The sequence below is a fragment of the Salarias fasciatus genome, chromosome 17, assembly GCF_902148845.1.
Source record: "Salarias fasciatus chromosome 17, fSalaFa1.1, whole genome shotgun sequence".
Lineage (NCBI taxonomy): Eukaryota > Metazoa > Chordata > Actinopteri > Blenniiformes > Blenniidae > Salarias > Salarias fasciatus.
The window spans coordinates 2,285,230-2,301,522 of record NC_043761.1 but is presented as its reverse complement, the minus strand read 5'-3'; the positions used below and the strand labels follow the sequence as shown (position 1 = coordinate 2,301,522).

The window sequence follows — 16,293 nt, the reverse complement described above, 5'->3', positions numbered from 1 at the left end:
TTGCCATACATCCACTGCCTTTGGACGTCCGCCGCGCACGACGACACTCCATGCTCGGGACGGTGGTGGCACTGGCTGAGATGCGCACGGCGCAGAGCGAGCGCATTCCCCGGCCTCTTCGCCTGTTGCTCCACCGGTGTCAAGCAGCTTGTCCCCGCTGTCGGATTCCAGGTGGCGACCTTGTTTCTCCATTTCAGATATGCGGCCGTCCAGAGAAGCCGAAACAGCACGCAGATCTTCGCAAATGCTCGTTTGCTTTTCGATAGACTTTTTCATCCAGCAATTTCATTGTTTAACTGCTCCATTAGAGTCAGTAGTGCTGCAGCATCAATATGATTAAATGAAACAGGTGGCAGATCGTCCAAAAAGTGGGAGACAAATCTTGGTATATTGTCCCCACACTCATTTAGGACTTTTAAGCATAGCTTCACATTATTGATGTCTTTTTGTGCACCTTGAGGTGTTTGGGCAGACCTCAAACAGAACTTTCCTTGAGGCTTCAATGCGCTCAGAGCTGAAATTGTTTGTTACAAGCAAAACAATTTCGTCATGGCTCGTTGTCCTTAATTTCACCACCATGAAATTCAAAAGTTCATCTTCCACAATGACTTTGCCATCGTTGGTGTTAAAAATCTCTGGTTTAATGCGTGAGAGAGCATTCCCTGCCACACCACGCACCTCATCCGCCATGATTATAGAGCAAGTCGCAGCGATAAACATGATGTGGACTAGAAAAATGTGTGTACCTATTCTGCAACATAAATGCTGTGTAGAAAACAGTGTTACTTCTGGCCTACCTGTCCTCCGATGCAGCTTTTCAATCAGTTTAACTCCTTGAAGCAAAGTTCAGAAGAAGAGCAGGTGATCAGACATTTCAGCGTTTTCCCGCCTGCCTTCTGTCATCCGTCTGCTCATGTCTTCACGATGCTCTGTATGACATTAGTCAACATTCATCATGTAGTTAAACATCACGAGCACGATTCAGTTCTCTCTCCAGTAAACATATCGACCCTCATTTATGAAATGATCTTTGAAACGGGGAGCGGGGAGCTCACCATACGATGGGGCTCGCGTGACATCAACCAAACTTTCCTACCTCGCCGATCTGGGCGTTCCAATGATCATTCGTTGATAAATGCAGCGGCTGAAGTCGATCGTCATTAACATGCCTGAAATATTCATGGTTCTGAAGCTCCGCCCACTGAGGCCAAACACAGAAAGGAGCAACTCTGGCAAAAAAAATTAACTTTTTGGAGCTGGAAATGGATCCTCTCAGGTCTGAGGTGGAGGTAAATCAGGAGAAGCTCTGTGGAAGAATAAAAACTGGAATTAAAGGAGAACAGAAAAACATTGTCTGGAGGACGATCACGGCAGCGGTGAACAGCGTCTCCTGGACCAAAAACACCGGCTGAGGTCTGAATAGATCACAGGTCCGTTAATTTAACCCTGATATTGCAAATAATGAGGCTGACTCTCGTTATACAGCTCAGATTTTTATCGTTTCTTTTAATGACGTCTCAGAGTCACAGCAGTGACACCGCGGCCCGGTCTCCTCCCCACAGCGGGGACGGTCTCACCGAGACACACACACCCAGCACCAGACCCGGGTCCGAGCAGGACCCGGGCCCGAGCAGGACCCGGGACCCGGGACCGAGCAGGACCCGGGTCCGAGCAGGACCCGGGACTCAGGCCACCCAGGGCGACGCCTGCCATCCGCTGCCGGAGCAGCTGCACCGAGACCGGCTGTCATCACGGCCGAGACCCTGGAAAGAAACAGAAATCTGCCGTTGATCAGCCGCAGTAGTGACCAGGCTGGAGAAAGTCAGTAACTCACTGCACTCGATGAATGACGATTTATAGAAGTCTGAATAAAATGTTTGACTGAACGTCCACTGTGTTTAATCTCCCTTCAGCTAAGATGTTAACGTCTCGGCTGCTGGCTTCACGTCACTGATTAAATAAATCATTTGAGAAAATCAGAGTTTATTTACATTTCAGTAGTGGTTCTTCAGGTCCCGTCTCCTCCGTCCGGCCCCCAGCGGAGGCTCTGCTGGTTCCCACATCGGGTCCTCTCATGGCGCATCAGATGTCAGCAGTTCCATCGGTCAGTGTGGTACTGTGTAAAACTGCTCAGGCCAAAATAAAGTCACACCGTTTCGGGGCTGAGCAGCAGCGTTTCCTCTGCTGGCCTGATCATCTGAAGCTGCTCTGCAGCAGCCAGTGTGACTTATTCCCACAAGGGGATACTTTTTTTAGATATTCTGTAAGGACATTATTTTATTCTTTTCCCTTTTTTTTCCTTTGTGCAGCTTGTGCTTTAGGACATGTTTGAGGTTTTGCTTTGTTATCATTTTCACGCTCCATCAGGTTTTTCTCTGCTGCACCGCAAACCAAACGTGCTCCACGACGTCAGACCTGTGGAGAGATTTCATCTTTCCATACGATCATATTGATAAATGCCGATCCCATCTTTCATATTATTACACCATAAAGCAAAGACAGATATTAATCATAAACAGGGTCTAACAAAGACTTAGGAGTTAAATGAAATTTTAACAGAACCTTCATGAATAAATACAAGTTAAAAACAACAGGAAGGTTAAAAAAAAAAAAAAAGAAATGTTTTTAGAAATTCTACAGTTCTCTCTTTTATTTACCAGGAACAACAACAACATGCACAGATCAACGATGAGGTGTCGATCCTGGAGGTCATATGACTCCAGTCTTCACGGTTCTCCAGGGAGAACACTGTTCAGCTGCTGCAGATGCTGCTCCAGGAAAAAGCCCCAGGATGAAGTTCGGAGCTCGGGGTTCCGGCGGGGTTCTGCCGGACCGTCCTCAGTGTTGTGGATGAACATCATCTCAGAGTGACCCGCTCTCAGACAGGAGGAACCCGGAACCATCAGGCATTACTCCATCCTGCTTTAGCCGCTGATGGAGCCACGTCAGAATGTTTCCTCCTGTAGAGCCACACAGTTACCTAAACACAAAGTTTTCCCTCTGTCATACTGCAGGGTGTTTGACGCCAAAGGAGGTTTACTGAGGTCTATATTGACAACCTGAGATGTGACGAGGCCCTGGTCCTGCTCAGATCCTCCATGAACCAGCTGGTTTCTGCTGGGTGGAGGTGCAGACTCAGACCTGCAGAACCCAGTTACCTTTATGACCCCAGACTGACGACCAGCTGGAAGGAAGAAAGCTTTACTTCAAGAACCAGAAAATAAACACCAAGGACACAAAGTGAATTCTCACCATGATAAGATGACAATATATCAATACATCAATCATCTCTGGCGTCATTCAAAGTCAAGAAGCAGGTCAGATACCTTGGATTAGCCCTTCAGATTAGCTTGTTTGGCGTCAGCCGAACCTGAAGAGATCCCAAAGTCTCTGAGGAGGACAAATAAAAGAATCACACACTGAAAACTCATTATCTATACACAGAGTAATTCAAGCAATGAAAAACAGGTAAACAGCTTCCAACGTGAGATTTTCCTTCAGCCAATTAGATTCACTCTAAAAACAGATTAACTGGACCCAGACACTGCTGGACTCACAGTAAACGATCCACATCTCGCTGTTCAACCACAGCGAGAGTCACGGCCGACAGGAAGCAGCCGAGCGCCGGGTCGCCGCGGTCCGAACTCGGAACATATTTTCAAATAAGCCTGAAGTGGAGAGACCGACCCCATAAACATGCTAAACGGCTATCACCTCTCCTAAAACACTGGTTAAACAATAACTCCAATATTTCAGACTTTTTCTACTCACCGCTGTCTGGTCACTCCTCCTTCATGTCTTGCGAAATGTGAAAGTGGGCGGAGTCAGTCCACATCCAGGTATTTCTTGTGTACTCGGTGAGATGCGTACTTGGATCAGTACTTGGTCTTCGACTGATGACGTTTCAGGAGTCCGTGAGCTCACAAGTACAGAGAATAACCCGGACTGAGAAACGGCTGCTCTGTGGCTGGAAGGAGGCGGAGCTGCAGAGAAACTTCAGGGTTTGAGGTGAAAACCTGCTCCGGACCGGATAGTTCCAGCGCCTCTGATGGTGCGTTTACACCGGACGCGAGTAGCGCGGCGCAATTCGCCCCTGGTTGGCGGCGTGTGCATTTTGTGACCCAACAGCGGCTGCCTCTGAATTCACGTCTCTGCTGCCGGCGGTCTGCTTAATTGCTTGATAAAGCCCGACAACGGCGTCGTGGCGAGTCCAGGCGACGTGTCTGGATTCATAGTATTTTGCAGAGGCGTTCAGAGTATGGAGAGTTTCACCATTTACTCCAGGAGCTGCATCGGGATGAAGGACGCTTTCAGCGGGACTTCCATCTCTCCCGGGTCAGTTTGACGAGCTGCTGTCCTGCTTCGGCGCTCGCATTCCACCGGGGACCCGACCTCTCAGTGAACTCACTGTTTAACTGACGGTCAACACTGTTTCACCACAGTCTCTATCCTCAGTTTACCCGGGACCCGACCTCCTCACTGATCTTCCTCCAAGCTCCTTTTTATTCCTGTCCCGATAAAAATACGACGATGGGCTCAGGGCGACGCAGACCGCTGTGATCAGTTTCTCATCCATTTCTGGAGTTTCCCGGGGCTCCAGTATGTCATAAATGACGTCATATAGAGCGGCTCTGCGATTGGTTCACCGCTCACGAATTCGCTCAAAAGTTCAACATTCCCAACTTTCAGCGGCGCGATTAGAGCGGTTCGCTCCGCCGCTCAATTCGCTGAATTTGCGCCGCGTGACCGCTCAACGCTTCCTGGCCGCGCGAAAACCATATATTTTCTCTGTAACTCGGCTGCTCTCGCCGCGCTATTCGCGTCCGGTGTGAACGCACCATGAGACGTTGGTAACCGAGAGGTTCACTTCCTTTTCCCTCTGAACCAGGTGGGAGTTACTCCTCTTTCAATTCAGGGTTAACTTGTTCACAGTTCTCACACACCGACCCCACAACATCAAAATAAACCACAACGCCGACATCTCAATCCTGCATTCCCCGTCCCAAACTCCCAGGGTGCACCATGACACACCAGAAAAAAAACAGTTGCAATATCCTCTTTAACTGCCTGACACTTCAGCAGACGGCACAACAAACAAAAGACACAACAAAGGCACAAAAACACAAAGCAGCATTGTCAAACCAACAAAAAAGCAAAGCATGTCAGGCACCATGAGCCACAGGAGAAGCCAGAAGGCCTGAAGGTTCCAAACATGGAACCTCGGCTGTTCGCCACAGGAACACACCCACACAGCGACACACAGCGACACACACAGCGACACACAGCGACACACAGCGACACACACAGCGACACACACAGCGACACAGCTCCTACCTGCTCCACACCTGGAAGTACTGCTGCATGGAGGAGCGGTACCGCAGCCAATTTATTCCCCCTGGACACAACAGGCACCATGATGATTGGTTCCCCCACCAGCCGCTGATCAGAAATGGTTTTATGAGTTCTGATTACTTTCAAAGCTTAAAAAAAAAAAAACATCGGCGTGAAGTCCATGGTGCCTGGCCATGTTTTCACACAAAGACCTTTTACAGCGTCGTCATATTTGTCCTTTATTCAGGTGTGAAAATCTCTTTTTAACTTCTTCTACCAAATTTAAACTGAGAGCTTTTAAAGGCACAGGAGAGAGACATTTCCTATAAAGTGAATAAAAATCAGACCCATGTTTGATGATTTTTTGGTTGTTTGGTCTTTCTGGTGTCGGAGCGCCGATCAGCGGAGGCGACTGTCTCCAAGGTCAACCGAAGGTCAAACCTGTCAGCGGAACGTAAACTGTACAGATTGATTCTCATGGCGAGGAATGCCGGGAAGCAGTCGGGAGTGCAGCAGCGTGCAAACAAAACAGGACGGACGGGAACACACACACACACACACACACACACACACACACACACACACACACACACACACACACACACACACACACACGGAGGGGGCGGCTGTTTAAATACCTATGGCGTCATTTTAGTGCCAAAATTCCGCGCGCAAAAAAATCATAATCGCGCACAGTTAAACCACTCTCTGTGCGCTCGCGATGCCTCTCCGCGCGCGCGCGGTCTCTTTCTGCGTGCGCGCGGTCACTTTTTACGCGCGCGACATGACTTTTTGTTTGCGTGCGAGCTCTTTCTGCGCGCGCGGTGACATGTCTGAGCTGTCTGCTCGCGCGGTGGTGTTGAGTTTTGGCACTCGGGGGGCGGGCTTTGAGTTGACGCCACTCAACCCCCCTCTCCTTTGTGATTGGTTGCTCTAAACAGCTACTGTCTTCAAAAGGGTCTATTACTTTTGCGACTTATGAAACTTATCAACATATCACCTGCTCAAAACAAAGGAAAAAAAAAAGCAAAAGTACTTCACTGATCCTGGCATAAAATCAAATGAAATCTGAGAGAGAGGGAAAAAGACAGAAAAAAAGGAGAAAAAATTAACTATAAATGTAGGATAGGTATAATTGAATAACAGATATAAACTAAATAACATAATTAGAGTTTAAATATCATTTTAAGACAGATATAATCAAATAACAAATATAAACTAACAGATATGAATTAGATAATTTACATATAAATCTAAGACACATATACTTAAATAAATAACAGATATACACTAACAGATATAAATTAAATGTAATTAAAAAAATCTAAGACAGATTTATAATTAGATGAATAACAGATATACACTAACAGACATAAATCAAATATAATTTACATATACATTTGAGACAGATAGCCTTGATGGCTCCATGAAAACGTTTTTATTCCTTCTTTCTCCTCCCAGGAAACAGCCAGGTCTCCTCCACAGTAATCAAATCACTGTATGGAGGTCATGTTGTGTCAATTTTACTCCTCAATTTTCCAATTCTGCCGCCAAACGATGACGACCCGCCCTACTTAACCTCTGATTGGCTCTGACCGGAAGACAGTAGACGTTTAGAGGAACCAATCACAAAGGAGAGGGGGGTTGAGTGGCGTCAACTCAAAGCCCGCCCCCTGAGTGCCAAAACTCAACACCACCGCGCGCGCAGAAAGAGATCGCGCGCGCACAGAAAGTGATGTCGCGCACGTAGAAAGTGACCGCGCGCGCGCAGAAAGAGTCCACGCGCGCGCGGAGAGGCATCGCGAGCGCACAGAGAGTGGTTTAACTGTGCGCGATTTTTATTTTTTTTTGCGCGCGGAATTTTGGCACTAAAATGACGCCATAAAATACTCCCACCTCATGTTTACGCGGCCACTGGGTTAAAAATACTCCGTTTTTTTAAGTTTAGTTTTTGGAGAGTTTTCAGCGTCGACATGGCGACGCCACAAAACAATCCGCTCGGCGGCATCATTTCCACTGTAAACATCGGCTGGATTCCATCAGCGGATTCTTCATCCACGTTTGTGTTTTAACAGAGAAAGCAGGTTTGAAGCTCTGAAGACTGAAGCGTGTCGGACTGATGGGACGCCGTGGAGGCCTTGATCTAGTTTGACGGCGGCCCTACTTGACCCTTAAAGGAATACTCCACCCAAAAAACGATTTGGCCTCATTTTCTACTCACCCTCATGCTGAGAAACACTCTGGAGCACTTTTTTGACGTTTCAAATGCAGTTGGAGATGTTTGGGGATTTTCGTTGTCAACAAACAGGGACCGACAGAGCCCGACAGAAAAAATGGTCCATAAAATCCAAAAAACGTTCCCATTTTCCTTCATACTGCTCGTCCGCTGTAATCCAAGTGTCCTGAGCGCGTAACGTCCATAATTAATTCTTAACGAGGTCATTTAGTACATTTTAAGAGCCCAAACAGGGCACTTTCATACAGCTCCATTGCATGTCTGCGCGCGCACCCTGAACTACGGAAGCCGCGGCAGACCAAGCCAGACGCTTGCGCGCTTTCAGCGACTACTTTTCTTAATTGCAAGCGTAGAAGAAGAAGTTCCGCTGTTTATATTCTGCTGTGAGTGACCGAGCTGTGGACAATCACAAAAGTGATTGGCTACTGTTTTAAAGCTTTGAATTCGGTGTCCTGCTGAAAGGGCACAAGCGTGTTGCTTGGTCTGCCGCGGCTTCCGTAGTTCAGGGTGCGCGCGCAGACATGCAATGGAGCTGTATGACAGCGCCCTGTTTGGGCGCTTAAAATGTACTAAATGACCTCGTTAAGAATTAATTATGGACGTTACGCGCTCAGGACACTTGGATTACAGCGGACGAGCAGTATGAAGGAAAATGGGAACGTTTTGTGGATTTTATGGACCATTTTTCCTGTCGGGCTCTGTCGGTCCCTGTTTGTTGACCACGAAAATCCCCAAACATCTCCAACTGCATTTGAATCGTCAAAAAAGTGCTCCAGAGTGTTTCTCAGCATGAGGGTGAGTAGAAAATGAGGCCAAATCGTTTTTTGGGTGGAGTATTCCTTTAACCTTATCACCGTCGTGCGATAAGCTCCAGCTCCTGTCTGGGAAAGCTCCTGCTTTCAGATCTTATCAGTTTTATCAGCGTTGCTTCCATTCAGAAGCCTGGACGTGTGTTTGTGTTAATTATTGGCAGGATCAGGGTTTTTTTGTGGTTTTATGGTTGTTATGCTCCCGTTTCGAGACTCGTGACAGCAGCTCCAGAACGGGGTCGGCGGGCCGGACAGTGGGCTCAGTGTGCAGGAAGAGACGAGTCCGACGCTCGCAGTCCGCTTCCTGTCCTCTGGATTCGGGCTTTGTGAGTTTGATGAATGCCGGCTGCTTGTTCTCCATCGCCAGCGTTACGTAACGGAGTTACTGGAAATCCTGCGGCTCCGCCTCCGCTTGCTCCCCCCCCCCCCCCCCCTCCCCTCGCCGCCAGAGTGCGACAGCGGCGGCGGGAGGCCTGCTCACGGCACGCACGCTTTTCACAACACGCGTCGGACATGTTTAGAGGGAGTCCGTCACGCTCGACACGAGACAGACGCTCAGAGTCCAAACACGACCAGGCCTGTTTGGAAAGGAAGACACCAAAACACCACGGACTCCGGTTTAACAGACCCCAACGCTGGAGGCAGTGAAGGACAACATATAGAGATAAAAGATCACATAAACAACTTAAACAATTTGTGACAAATCCTGAACATTCTTGCAAACTAACAAACATGTTAGTCTTAAATGCTATGCTACCAAAATCATAAAAATAGAAAAAAAACTGATAAAACTCTCCAGAGTATCTGAATTACCCTTTAACTTCACAAAGACACATTCCATATTTTGTAGTTTTTCAGTTTTAGATGAAGAAATGAAGCATTTTGGACTGACGGCTGTTCTTTTACTCACTCAGATTTTTGCCAAATTACTGCTTCAAAATAAACTTGCCATTCAGGAAAACAAGAACTCTGCATGTAGATAATTAATAGAGCGTTTCCAAGAGGATTTTACAATCAGACGATTAAAGCCAGAAGGAAAAAGATACGAAAGTTTGCACGAGTTAGACAGTGAACCTGTGAGCTTGCTCACTGCTTTAGCTGAAAAGTTCAATTCAAACATGAAGAATCCTTCCTTATATAACAGTGTTCAACATCTGCTCTTTGTTTGAGTGACGCACCTCCTTCTCGTGAGTGTATTCAAACAAAAACAAAAAGGATTGCTGGAGGAGACGTTATGCAATGAGTGTGAGGAGCTGTGTGTTTGAGGACAATGCTGCATTGATAGAATACAACTATTGAAGGAATTTGTAATTATAGACCTTGACTGAATGCAACCATTGATGTTTGATGGGAAATTAAGAAAATGAACTAAGCTATTGAGGATTAGAGAAGTCTGACTTATTGTTTTGGTTCATGTAGGCCTAAATAGCGATTACATTTTTTCTTTATCCTTTTTTTTTTTTTTTTTTTTTAAATGTGTTTCACATTAAAAACTGAAGCTGAAAAAAAAATTATCTACAACAGCTAAAGTCAGTTTAGAGTTTTAAGCCTGTAAGTTGAGGACTTTTGGGTTATTTACAAAACAAAGGAATGAAACAAAATGTGGAAAAAAATGAATTCATTTCAGCCGTTTTAGGCAAAAGTAACAGAAACCCTGATAAATCTTATGTTGCTTGATTTTCTTCAAAAGGCATTTTGTGATTTTTATGAGCGTCATGGCAACAGCAACTACAACCAGATTAAGAGTCTGTACAATGTGGATTGAGGGTTGAATGTAATTTTTCAAACGATGATAAAGACTTCTCCTTATAGACGAGTAAATCCTTTTTCTTTTAAGCAGTCACCAATGTTTTTTAGATTTTCTTGGAACACAAATCATCTCAGAAGCTTAAAAAAAGAGGAGTAAACTACATTATAAAACTTTTTATTATTAAACGGTTAAAGAGGAATTTTCATTTGGTTTCAGGTTAACAGAACTGCATCAGGTCAGCAGAAAATACAAAAACACAACAGTGCATCATCAGCAAAAAAAAAAAAAAAAACACCACACGATTACCACAAAAATATACGATTCTGTTTTTTCGAAGAGAAACGGTTTAGAAGCCTTTCATGGGAATGGCGATTCTGCCCATGCCGTCGTAGCGCTGGATCTGGTGCACCATCAGGAGGGAGATCAGCAGGCCGAGGAGCTGAGCACAGAGACACGCCGGGTTCAATCCACCGCAACATGCGAGCATTTCAGTTATGTCCAAAACACAAAAACAAGTGTGTACATTGGGAATATTTCTTGGAAAATTTCTTGAATTCGATTGGAATTTGAAAAAGTCATTAATACAATATCCTCATTTTGAATTAACCCTGAAATTTTCCACATTAATTCAAAAAAGCTGCTCATTCAGGTCTGAAAACAAAATCAAGTGTAAATTTAAAGGAAAAACAAAAGTTTCAAAAAGGACTTTTGTCTGGAGTCGCATTTCCACAGTGCGTCTTAATGCCGACACTGGATTTACTGCCTAAATTAGTTTTTTTAATGACTGTGCACTTACAAGTACTTTATCAAATGGTCGTTACGTAAATCATCCAAGTCAAACGTTAAATATCTATTCTTAAAATCTGAAGTAAAGTCAAATTAAAGTCCCCTTGGGACTTAACTTTGGAAAAGTTATGAAGTTACTAAAACGGATTTATGATTCATGCTATGAAATGAAAAACCAATGTGAATAAATTTCTAAATGAATTCAAATTTCCAAATAATTCATACTAACCCTGAAATTTGATTTTAAGAATTTACCTTCTCAACCTTTGGGATTTGCTCTTAAACTTAAACCTAAAATTCTAAGTTATAAAAACCTGGGAATTAATTCACTGATGTTGGGAATCAGTCAAAACGTTAAGTTAAAACACGGAAAAAAATTATGTAAAAAATTTAAGTATAAAACAATATATTTTGAACCTTTGAGATACTGAATAAGAACAGGGACGATGTCAAAACCGAGGAAATTCATGAATAGACTGAAATGTCCATTCATCTTTTTGACTGTATGAATCCATTTATAAAGTTTTGACTGAATAAAAGGGACAAAAAAAAAAAGGAGTGATTTAGCTTCTGTTTAGCTTCTCAACGACATTTTAAAAGTTGAATAAAACTGAACAGTCCAGAAAACAAAGAGGAACTCACAGCAATGACGGCAAACCCGAAGCAGAGACCGATGGCAACGTTCAGCACCATGTTACACAAAACGATGACCACGTCTTTGCAGGGCTGCGGGACACACAAACACACACAGACGTGATTATAACGGGCCATTGTGTGAAATACCTGGAAAAACAGGCTATTATGAAGGTTGGATCGAGCTTTAACAGGTTATGATTCAGAAAAATCAGCTGGTTGTAACACGGGATGGAACAGAAGGGTTTAGTGCGGGACATTCAGACGACTCACCCGTGAGTAGATTTGACTGGGTCCCGTAGAACCCTGCAGGAAAGCAAGACCGAACAGGAAGCGGTTAAAATCCAACCAGCATCAATTCCTAACAAGTGCAGCACAGAAGCTCGTTTTTCCAGACAACACTCGGTAACTTCAGACGTCGGGAGACTCACCATGGGTTTGGATGTGCATTTTGCCCGTCCCAGTCCCAGGTCGAGGCCTTTGGTTCTGTGGTTGCAGTCGCAGGACGAGGGGATGTTGTTGCCCCAGTCGCTGGGCTCCCAGACCCCACAGCAGTGACCCTGCAGTCACAGCAACACGGGGCGTAAAGAACCTTCCCAAGCCCACAACAAGCTGAAGACAGGCTAGATCAATCAAAACAAACACATCAATAAATCTGCAAACTGAGCTTTAACATCAAATTATGTATAAATATAAAAATAAAGACAATTCCTGAAGTCAGGACAATCCAAGCTCAAATATATAAAAAAGTTATATACAAAATAATGAACTGCTAGAATTGAAAAGCATCAAGTGATAAAATTAAGAAATTAGAAAAGATTTCCAAACGGTGAAACAAAATATTCCGTGACTTTTTAAAATTTGTCAAAAAGTGTTGACATATTGAACCGACGCTTCTGGAGAAAACATCACATCTGTTTTTGATCCTCTGGCAGTCGAGATTAAATTCAGAGTTTCTAGAAGTTCCCGCAAAATACGAGAAGCAGGTAGAGTAGAAAGAGCGTTACGTAGAGCTGCAGCTCGTCCAGCGCTTCCTTCATCGAATCATCGTCCATGACCGCCTCAAGGATCTCCGGCGAGGATTCGCTGAAGGCGTCCGCGAGCTGCAAGAAAGACGGAACAACGCTGAGCATCGTGTCTCCTGGAACTGGATCACAAACTCTTAACAAAACCAGTCTTGAGTGAGTGAATCAGTCAGTGGGCTTTAAAGCCTGCTCCATATTTAACACTGAGCAGTCAGAGTGAGACGAGGACTCAAACCTGGAAGACAACCCACTCCACCAACTGAGCCACAACTGCCCCAGAACCATTTATTTGACTGATGAACAGTGGAAAGAAGGCTGACCTTGTTCTTGCCGACGACCACGATAATGCCGCAGACCAACATGATGACCATCGACACGCCCATGAAACCTGCAAACTGGACACCAGAAGACCTTCACTCCCGTGTTCCTGTTTCCTTCCAGACGCAGCCACAGGCTTCATTTCTCAGACGCAGTTCGTCCCCGCCGGATACGCACCACTTTCAGCGCGATGGCGCTCTCGTATTTGCCGGCGTACATTCCCAGGGCGGCGATTCCGACGATGGCGATGGAGATGATCCAGCTCCAGGCCAGGCTGGGACCCCCCACGGACGCCAGCTGCAACACAAACGCCACATTACCACCGAGCTTCAGCCAGTGGGTTAGAACCTAGATCCAGATCAGCGACGGGGTCTCCTGGCTCTAGAAGGCCACGCTCTGCTATATCTTCAATGTTTCCCTGCTCCGGTCAGACAGAACAGCCTCAGACTGGTTCTCCTGTACATCAAAACGTAGGACTTTTATTGTAACTGCTGCTAAAAATTGTTGTTCTAAAAAAAATAAAAAACGGTCGGTGTCCCTCAGGGTTCTGTCCTTGGACCTTTGTCTTTTTATTATCTGTGGGTTGTTGGGTACACTGAGGCCATCGCTATGAACATCTTTCAATCTAATGGCGATAAAGTGCAACGTTGACCTAGTTGTGCCGATTGCTGGATTAATCATTTAGCTGACTGATCAGGACATCTCTTTAGAAAACAGAAAGTCAGTTGGATCGCCATAAATCATCTTTTCCTTCCGTGCTAACATATTTCCTGATGCTGTTTTCACTCCCTCACAGATCCAGGAGAGAGTGGAAAATTCCATTCGGCTGCTCTTTTTTCCCTCAGGATTACGAAACTGCATCCACTGAGCTCTCCGAAAACCCAAACCCACTCAGCTTCCTCCACCTGGTTCTGATTTCTGATGTTGGCTCACGTCTGCCTACAAGGAGGCACAAACAACTGTTGAGTAACCTGAGAGACACTGAAAGAGGAGGAATTTCCGCTGGATGAAGTTTTTCTGCTGCAGACTCCAGGACCCTGGCCTTCTATTCTGACTTCAGTCCAGATGATTGGATGAGTTTTGTCTCGTTTAAGCAGCCACAGTCTGATTTCCGTCTCCTGAAACAGCAACATGGAGACATGAGGAAAGAGTCATGCGGCTGTAGTTTACCTGGCTGCTGAAGGCGGTGGCCTTTATCGTCCCGTACACCATCAGACCTCCAATACCCTGAGGACACAAGAACACAGCGGTGAGCTCGTCTTCGGCTCCGGGTTCTGCCTCAGAGAGTCGCTCTTGGTCTCGTCTCCAGAAAAGAGTTTCAAAGAGTCTCCATCAGATTTAATTCTTTGTTTAAATTGTGTGTATTTTGAGACCTCATACCAGAATCTGCAGTATCTTATAGATCACCTTTGTAAATCACATGATAAGAGCACATGTCAATTCGTACTTTTCACAGTATTTATGTGTGTGGCTGTCGTTCCTGCATCTGACCAGGAGGGGGAGACCAAGAGCTAAAAACCCTGCGGAGGAAGTGGAGTGGTGGAAAAAACCCAGCAGACAGAAAGGCTGCATGAGGTACACACAACCGCAGGGCCCTTTTCCCCGCATTACATCTGAAGTAACAAGGAGCGTCTTTTGTTTGAAGTCCAAGAATTTAATGTCCTATCAGTAGCATGAAGGTGCCACTAAATTATTTAGAAAATAAATAATTCTCTTTTTTTTTTTTAAATCAAGACTCATAACTTGAGGAAAAACAAGACAATTCAATAATGAGGCAAATTGAAGTCAGCTGAAAAACTATGCAAATGATGAAATTATAGGAATGCAAAACAGCAAAACATGATTAAACTGCTAAAACAGCATAACTTTCAAAATAATGATTGCATAAGATCACACTGCCTTTTTAAAACAAGACTTTTAGTCCGTTATGGTGAACTGAGGCGTCGTTTACATTCGTTCTAGTTCATTCTAATATAACAATTTACTACATCTTTTTAAAAGTTCTTGCCAATTCAAAGCAAAACACTTTAAGGTTTTAGTGATCTTAAGCCATCTACTTTAATTTTTTATCAACTGAAATATGAATTAATTCACTTTTTAATGCAGATATGAAGTAATTTACCAACATTTTGTGATTTGGTGACACAATTTTTAGCTACCACAAACAAAGCACTTTTACAGAAATATAAATTCACTTCCATGTTTTGTTTAGATTAAAGTCATTTCCTCAGTTCATAGTGACAAAGTAATGACCTTTAAGATTAAAGTAATATAATTCAATCTAATAATACTATTTTTATAGTTTATGGTAGCAAAGCTATATATATATATATATATATATATATATATATATATATTTTTTTTTTTTTTTTTTTAACTTATGAGAGGAAGCCAGTTTGTTTTTGTGTTTTGTTTTGTTTTTTTTTTTTTTGGGGGGGGGGGCCGATAATAGTCACTTTTCCATCTAAGAAATCTTCATTTCACTCGTTGCACTTAAACATTTCCATCTTTTTTCCTTGTTTTGTCAGCATTCAGCAGCTGGAGGTCTGTGCTGCTCGGGGAGGGTGAGGTGTGAAACCCGACTCTGCTGGAAGTTACATAACCTCAGCCTGCAGCCATCAAACTCACGTTTAGTCTCACAAAAAGCAAAAGGCTCGAACTGAATAAAGGTTTAGAACCTTTTTTTTTTTTTTAAAAAAAAAAAAAGAAAGAAAGAAGAAGATCAAGTTGAAAAGTCTACAGGCTTTAAAAAAAAATTTCTCTCTTTTTTTTTGTGCTTTAATAGAAAAACTCCAGAAAACAATTAAAAGTGTTAAAACTCACCGCAAAAATGGCATTGAAGACGAGGAAGATGCCGCGGAGGCAGCCGTTGGTTTTCGTCATGGTGAGAGTGTGTGAGGAGCGGCTGGTCGGAGAGTGTGTGAGGAGCGGCTGGTCGGAGTGTGTGTGAGGAGCGGCTGGCCGGAGTGTGTGTGAGGAGCAGCAGGGCAGCTCTGTGATGCTGTGCAGCTGTGTGTGTCCTAATGAGGGAGAGGGGGAGAGGCAGGCCTGGCAGAGCAGGGAGAGGCAGAGCTACAGCACACACACACACACACACACACACACACACACTTCAACATCTCTTTCTAATGTTCAAACTTTGCTTTTGTCTTTGGTGATGAAATAACTGATTCTTTTTGGTGAAAATCTTTTTTTTTTTTTGTGAGTAAATAAAGAAAACAAATGACAGCATGAAGCTTTTATTTTTAAAGGTATAGATTCCAAAAAAAAAAAAAAAAAAGGCCCTGGTCTCAACAGCAACAACCTTTAAACCTTTAGGAAAAACAAGCAGGAAAACACTTTCAACCCAGAAACAGAGGAAAGTTCCAGTTCTGTTAAAGAGTGTGGACTGAGGCTAAGGTTAGG

General features: G+C 44.3%; 1 protein-coding gene and 1 long non-coding RNA gene across 5 annotated transcripts; both read right to left on the bottom strand.

The window, feature by feature from the left end:
- Positions 1-2,645: 2,645 nt before the first annotated feature.
- Positions 2,646-5,868, bottom strand: LOC115404283 (uncharacterized). Of its 3 annotated transcripts, XR_003933323.1 has the most exons (7): positions 5,679-5,868; positions 5,335-5,395; positions 3,772-3,994; positions 3,558-3,668; positions 3,327-3,390; positions 3,060-3,184; positions 2,646-2,980 (listed from the first exon to the last, which is right to left on the bottom strand). It is a non-coding gene; the product is annotated as an uncharacterized LOC115404283 (long non-coding RNA). The 3 variants fall into 3 exon arrangements; XR_003933321.1 differs by having other exon boundaries at positions 3,772-5,395; XR_003933322.1 differs by having other exon boundaries at positions 2,646-2,960; positions 3,772-5,395.
- Positions 5,869-10,452: 4,584 nt separating this feature from the next.
- Positions 10,453-15,892, bottom strand: LOC115404276 (23 kDa integral membrane protein-like). 2 transcript variants are annotated; one of them, XM_030113547.1, is made up of 10 exons: positions 15,864-15,882; positions 15,712-15,813; positions 14,059-14,115; positions 13,066-13,185; positions 12,891-12,965; positions 12,553-12,648; positions 11,977-12,105; positions 11,819-11,851; positions 11,555-11,638; positions 10,453-10,565 (listed from the first exon to the last, which is right to left on the bottom strand). In XM_030113547.1, the coding sequence occupies exons 2-10, from the start codon at positions 15,769-15,771 to the stop codon at positions 10,473-10,475; spliced, it is 747 nt and encodes a 248-aa protein (XP_029969407.1). In that variant the 5' UTR covers positions 15,772-15,813; positions 15,864-15,882; the 3' UTR covers positions 10,453-10,472. The 2 variants fall into 2 exon arrangements, with proteins under 2 accessions (XP_029969407.1, XP_029969406.1); XM_030113546.1 differs by having other exon boundaries at positions 15,712-15,892.
- Positions 15,893-16,293: the final 401 nt, after the last annotated feature.

What these genes read in the sequence shown, in the direction of transcription:
- LOC115404276 (XM_030113546.1), bottom strand. Translation starts at nt 15,771, where the DNA reads ATGACGAAAACCAACGGCTGCCTCCGCGGCATCTTCCTCGTCTTCAAT. An exon ending in TCTTCAATGCCATTTTTGCG is followed by an intron (nt 14,116 to 15,711) that starts GTGAGTTTTAAC and finishes TTGTGTCCTCAG; the next exon opens with GGTATTGGAGGTCTGATGGT. An exon ending in AATGCACATCCAAACCCATG is followed by an intron (nt 11,852 to 11,976) that starts GTGAGTCTCCCG and finishes GCTTTCCTGCAG; the next exon opens with GGTTCTACGGGACCCAGTCA.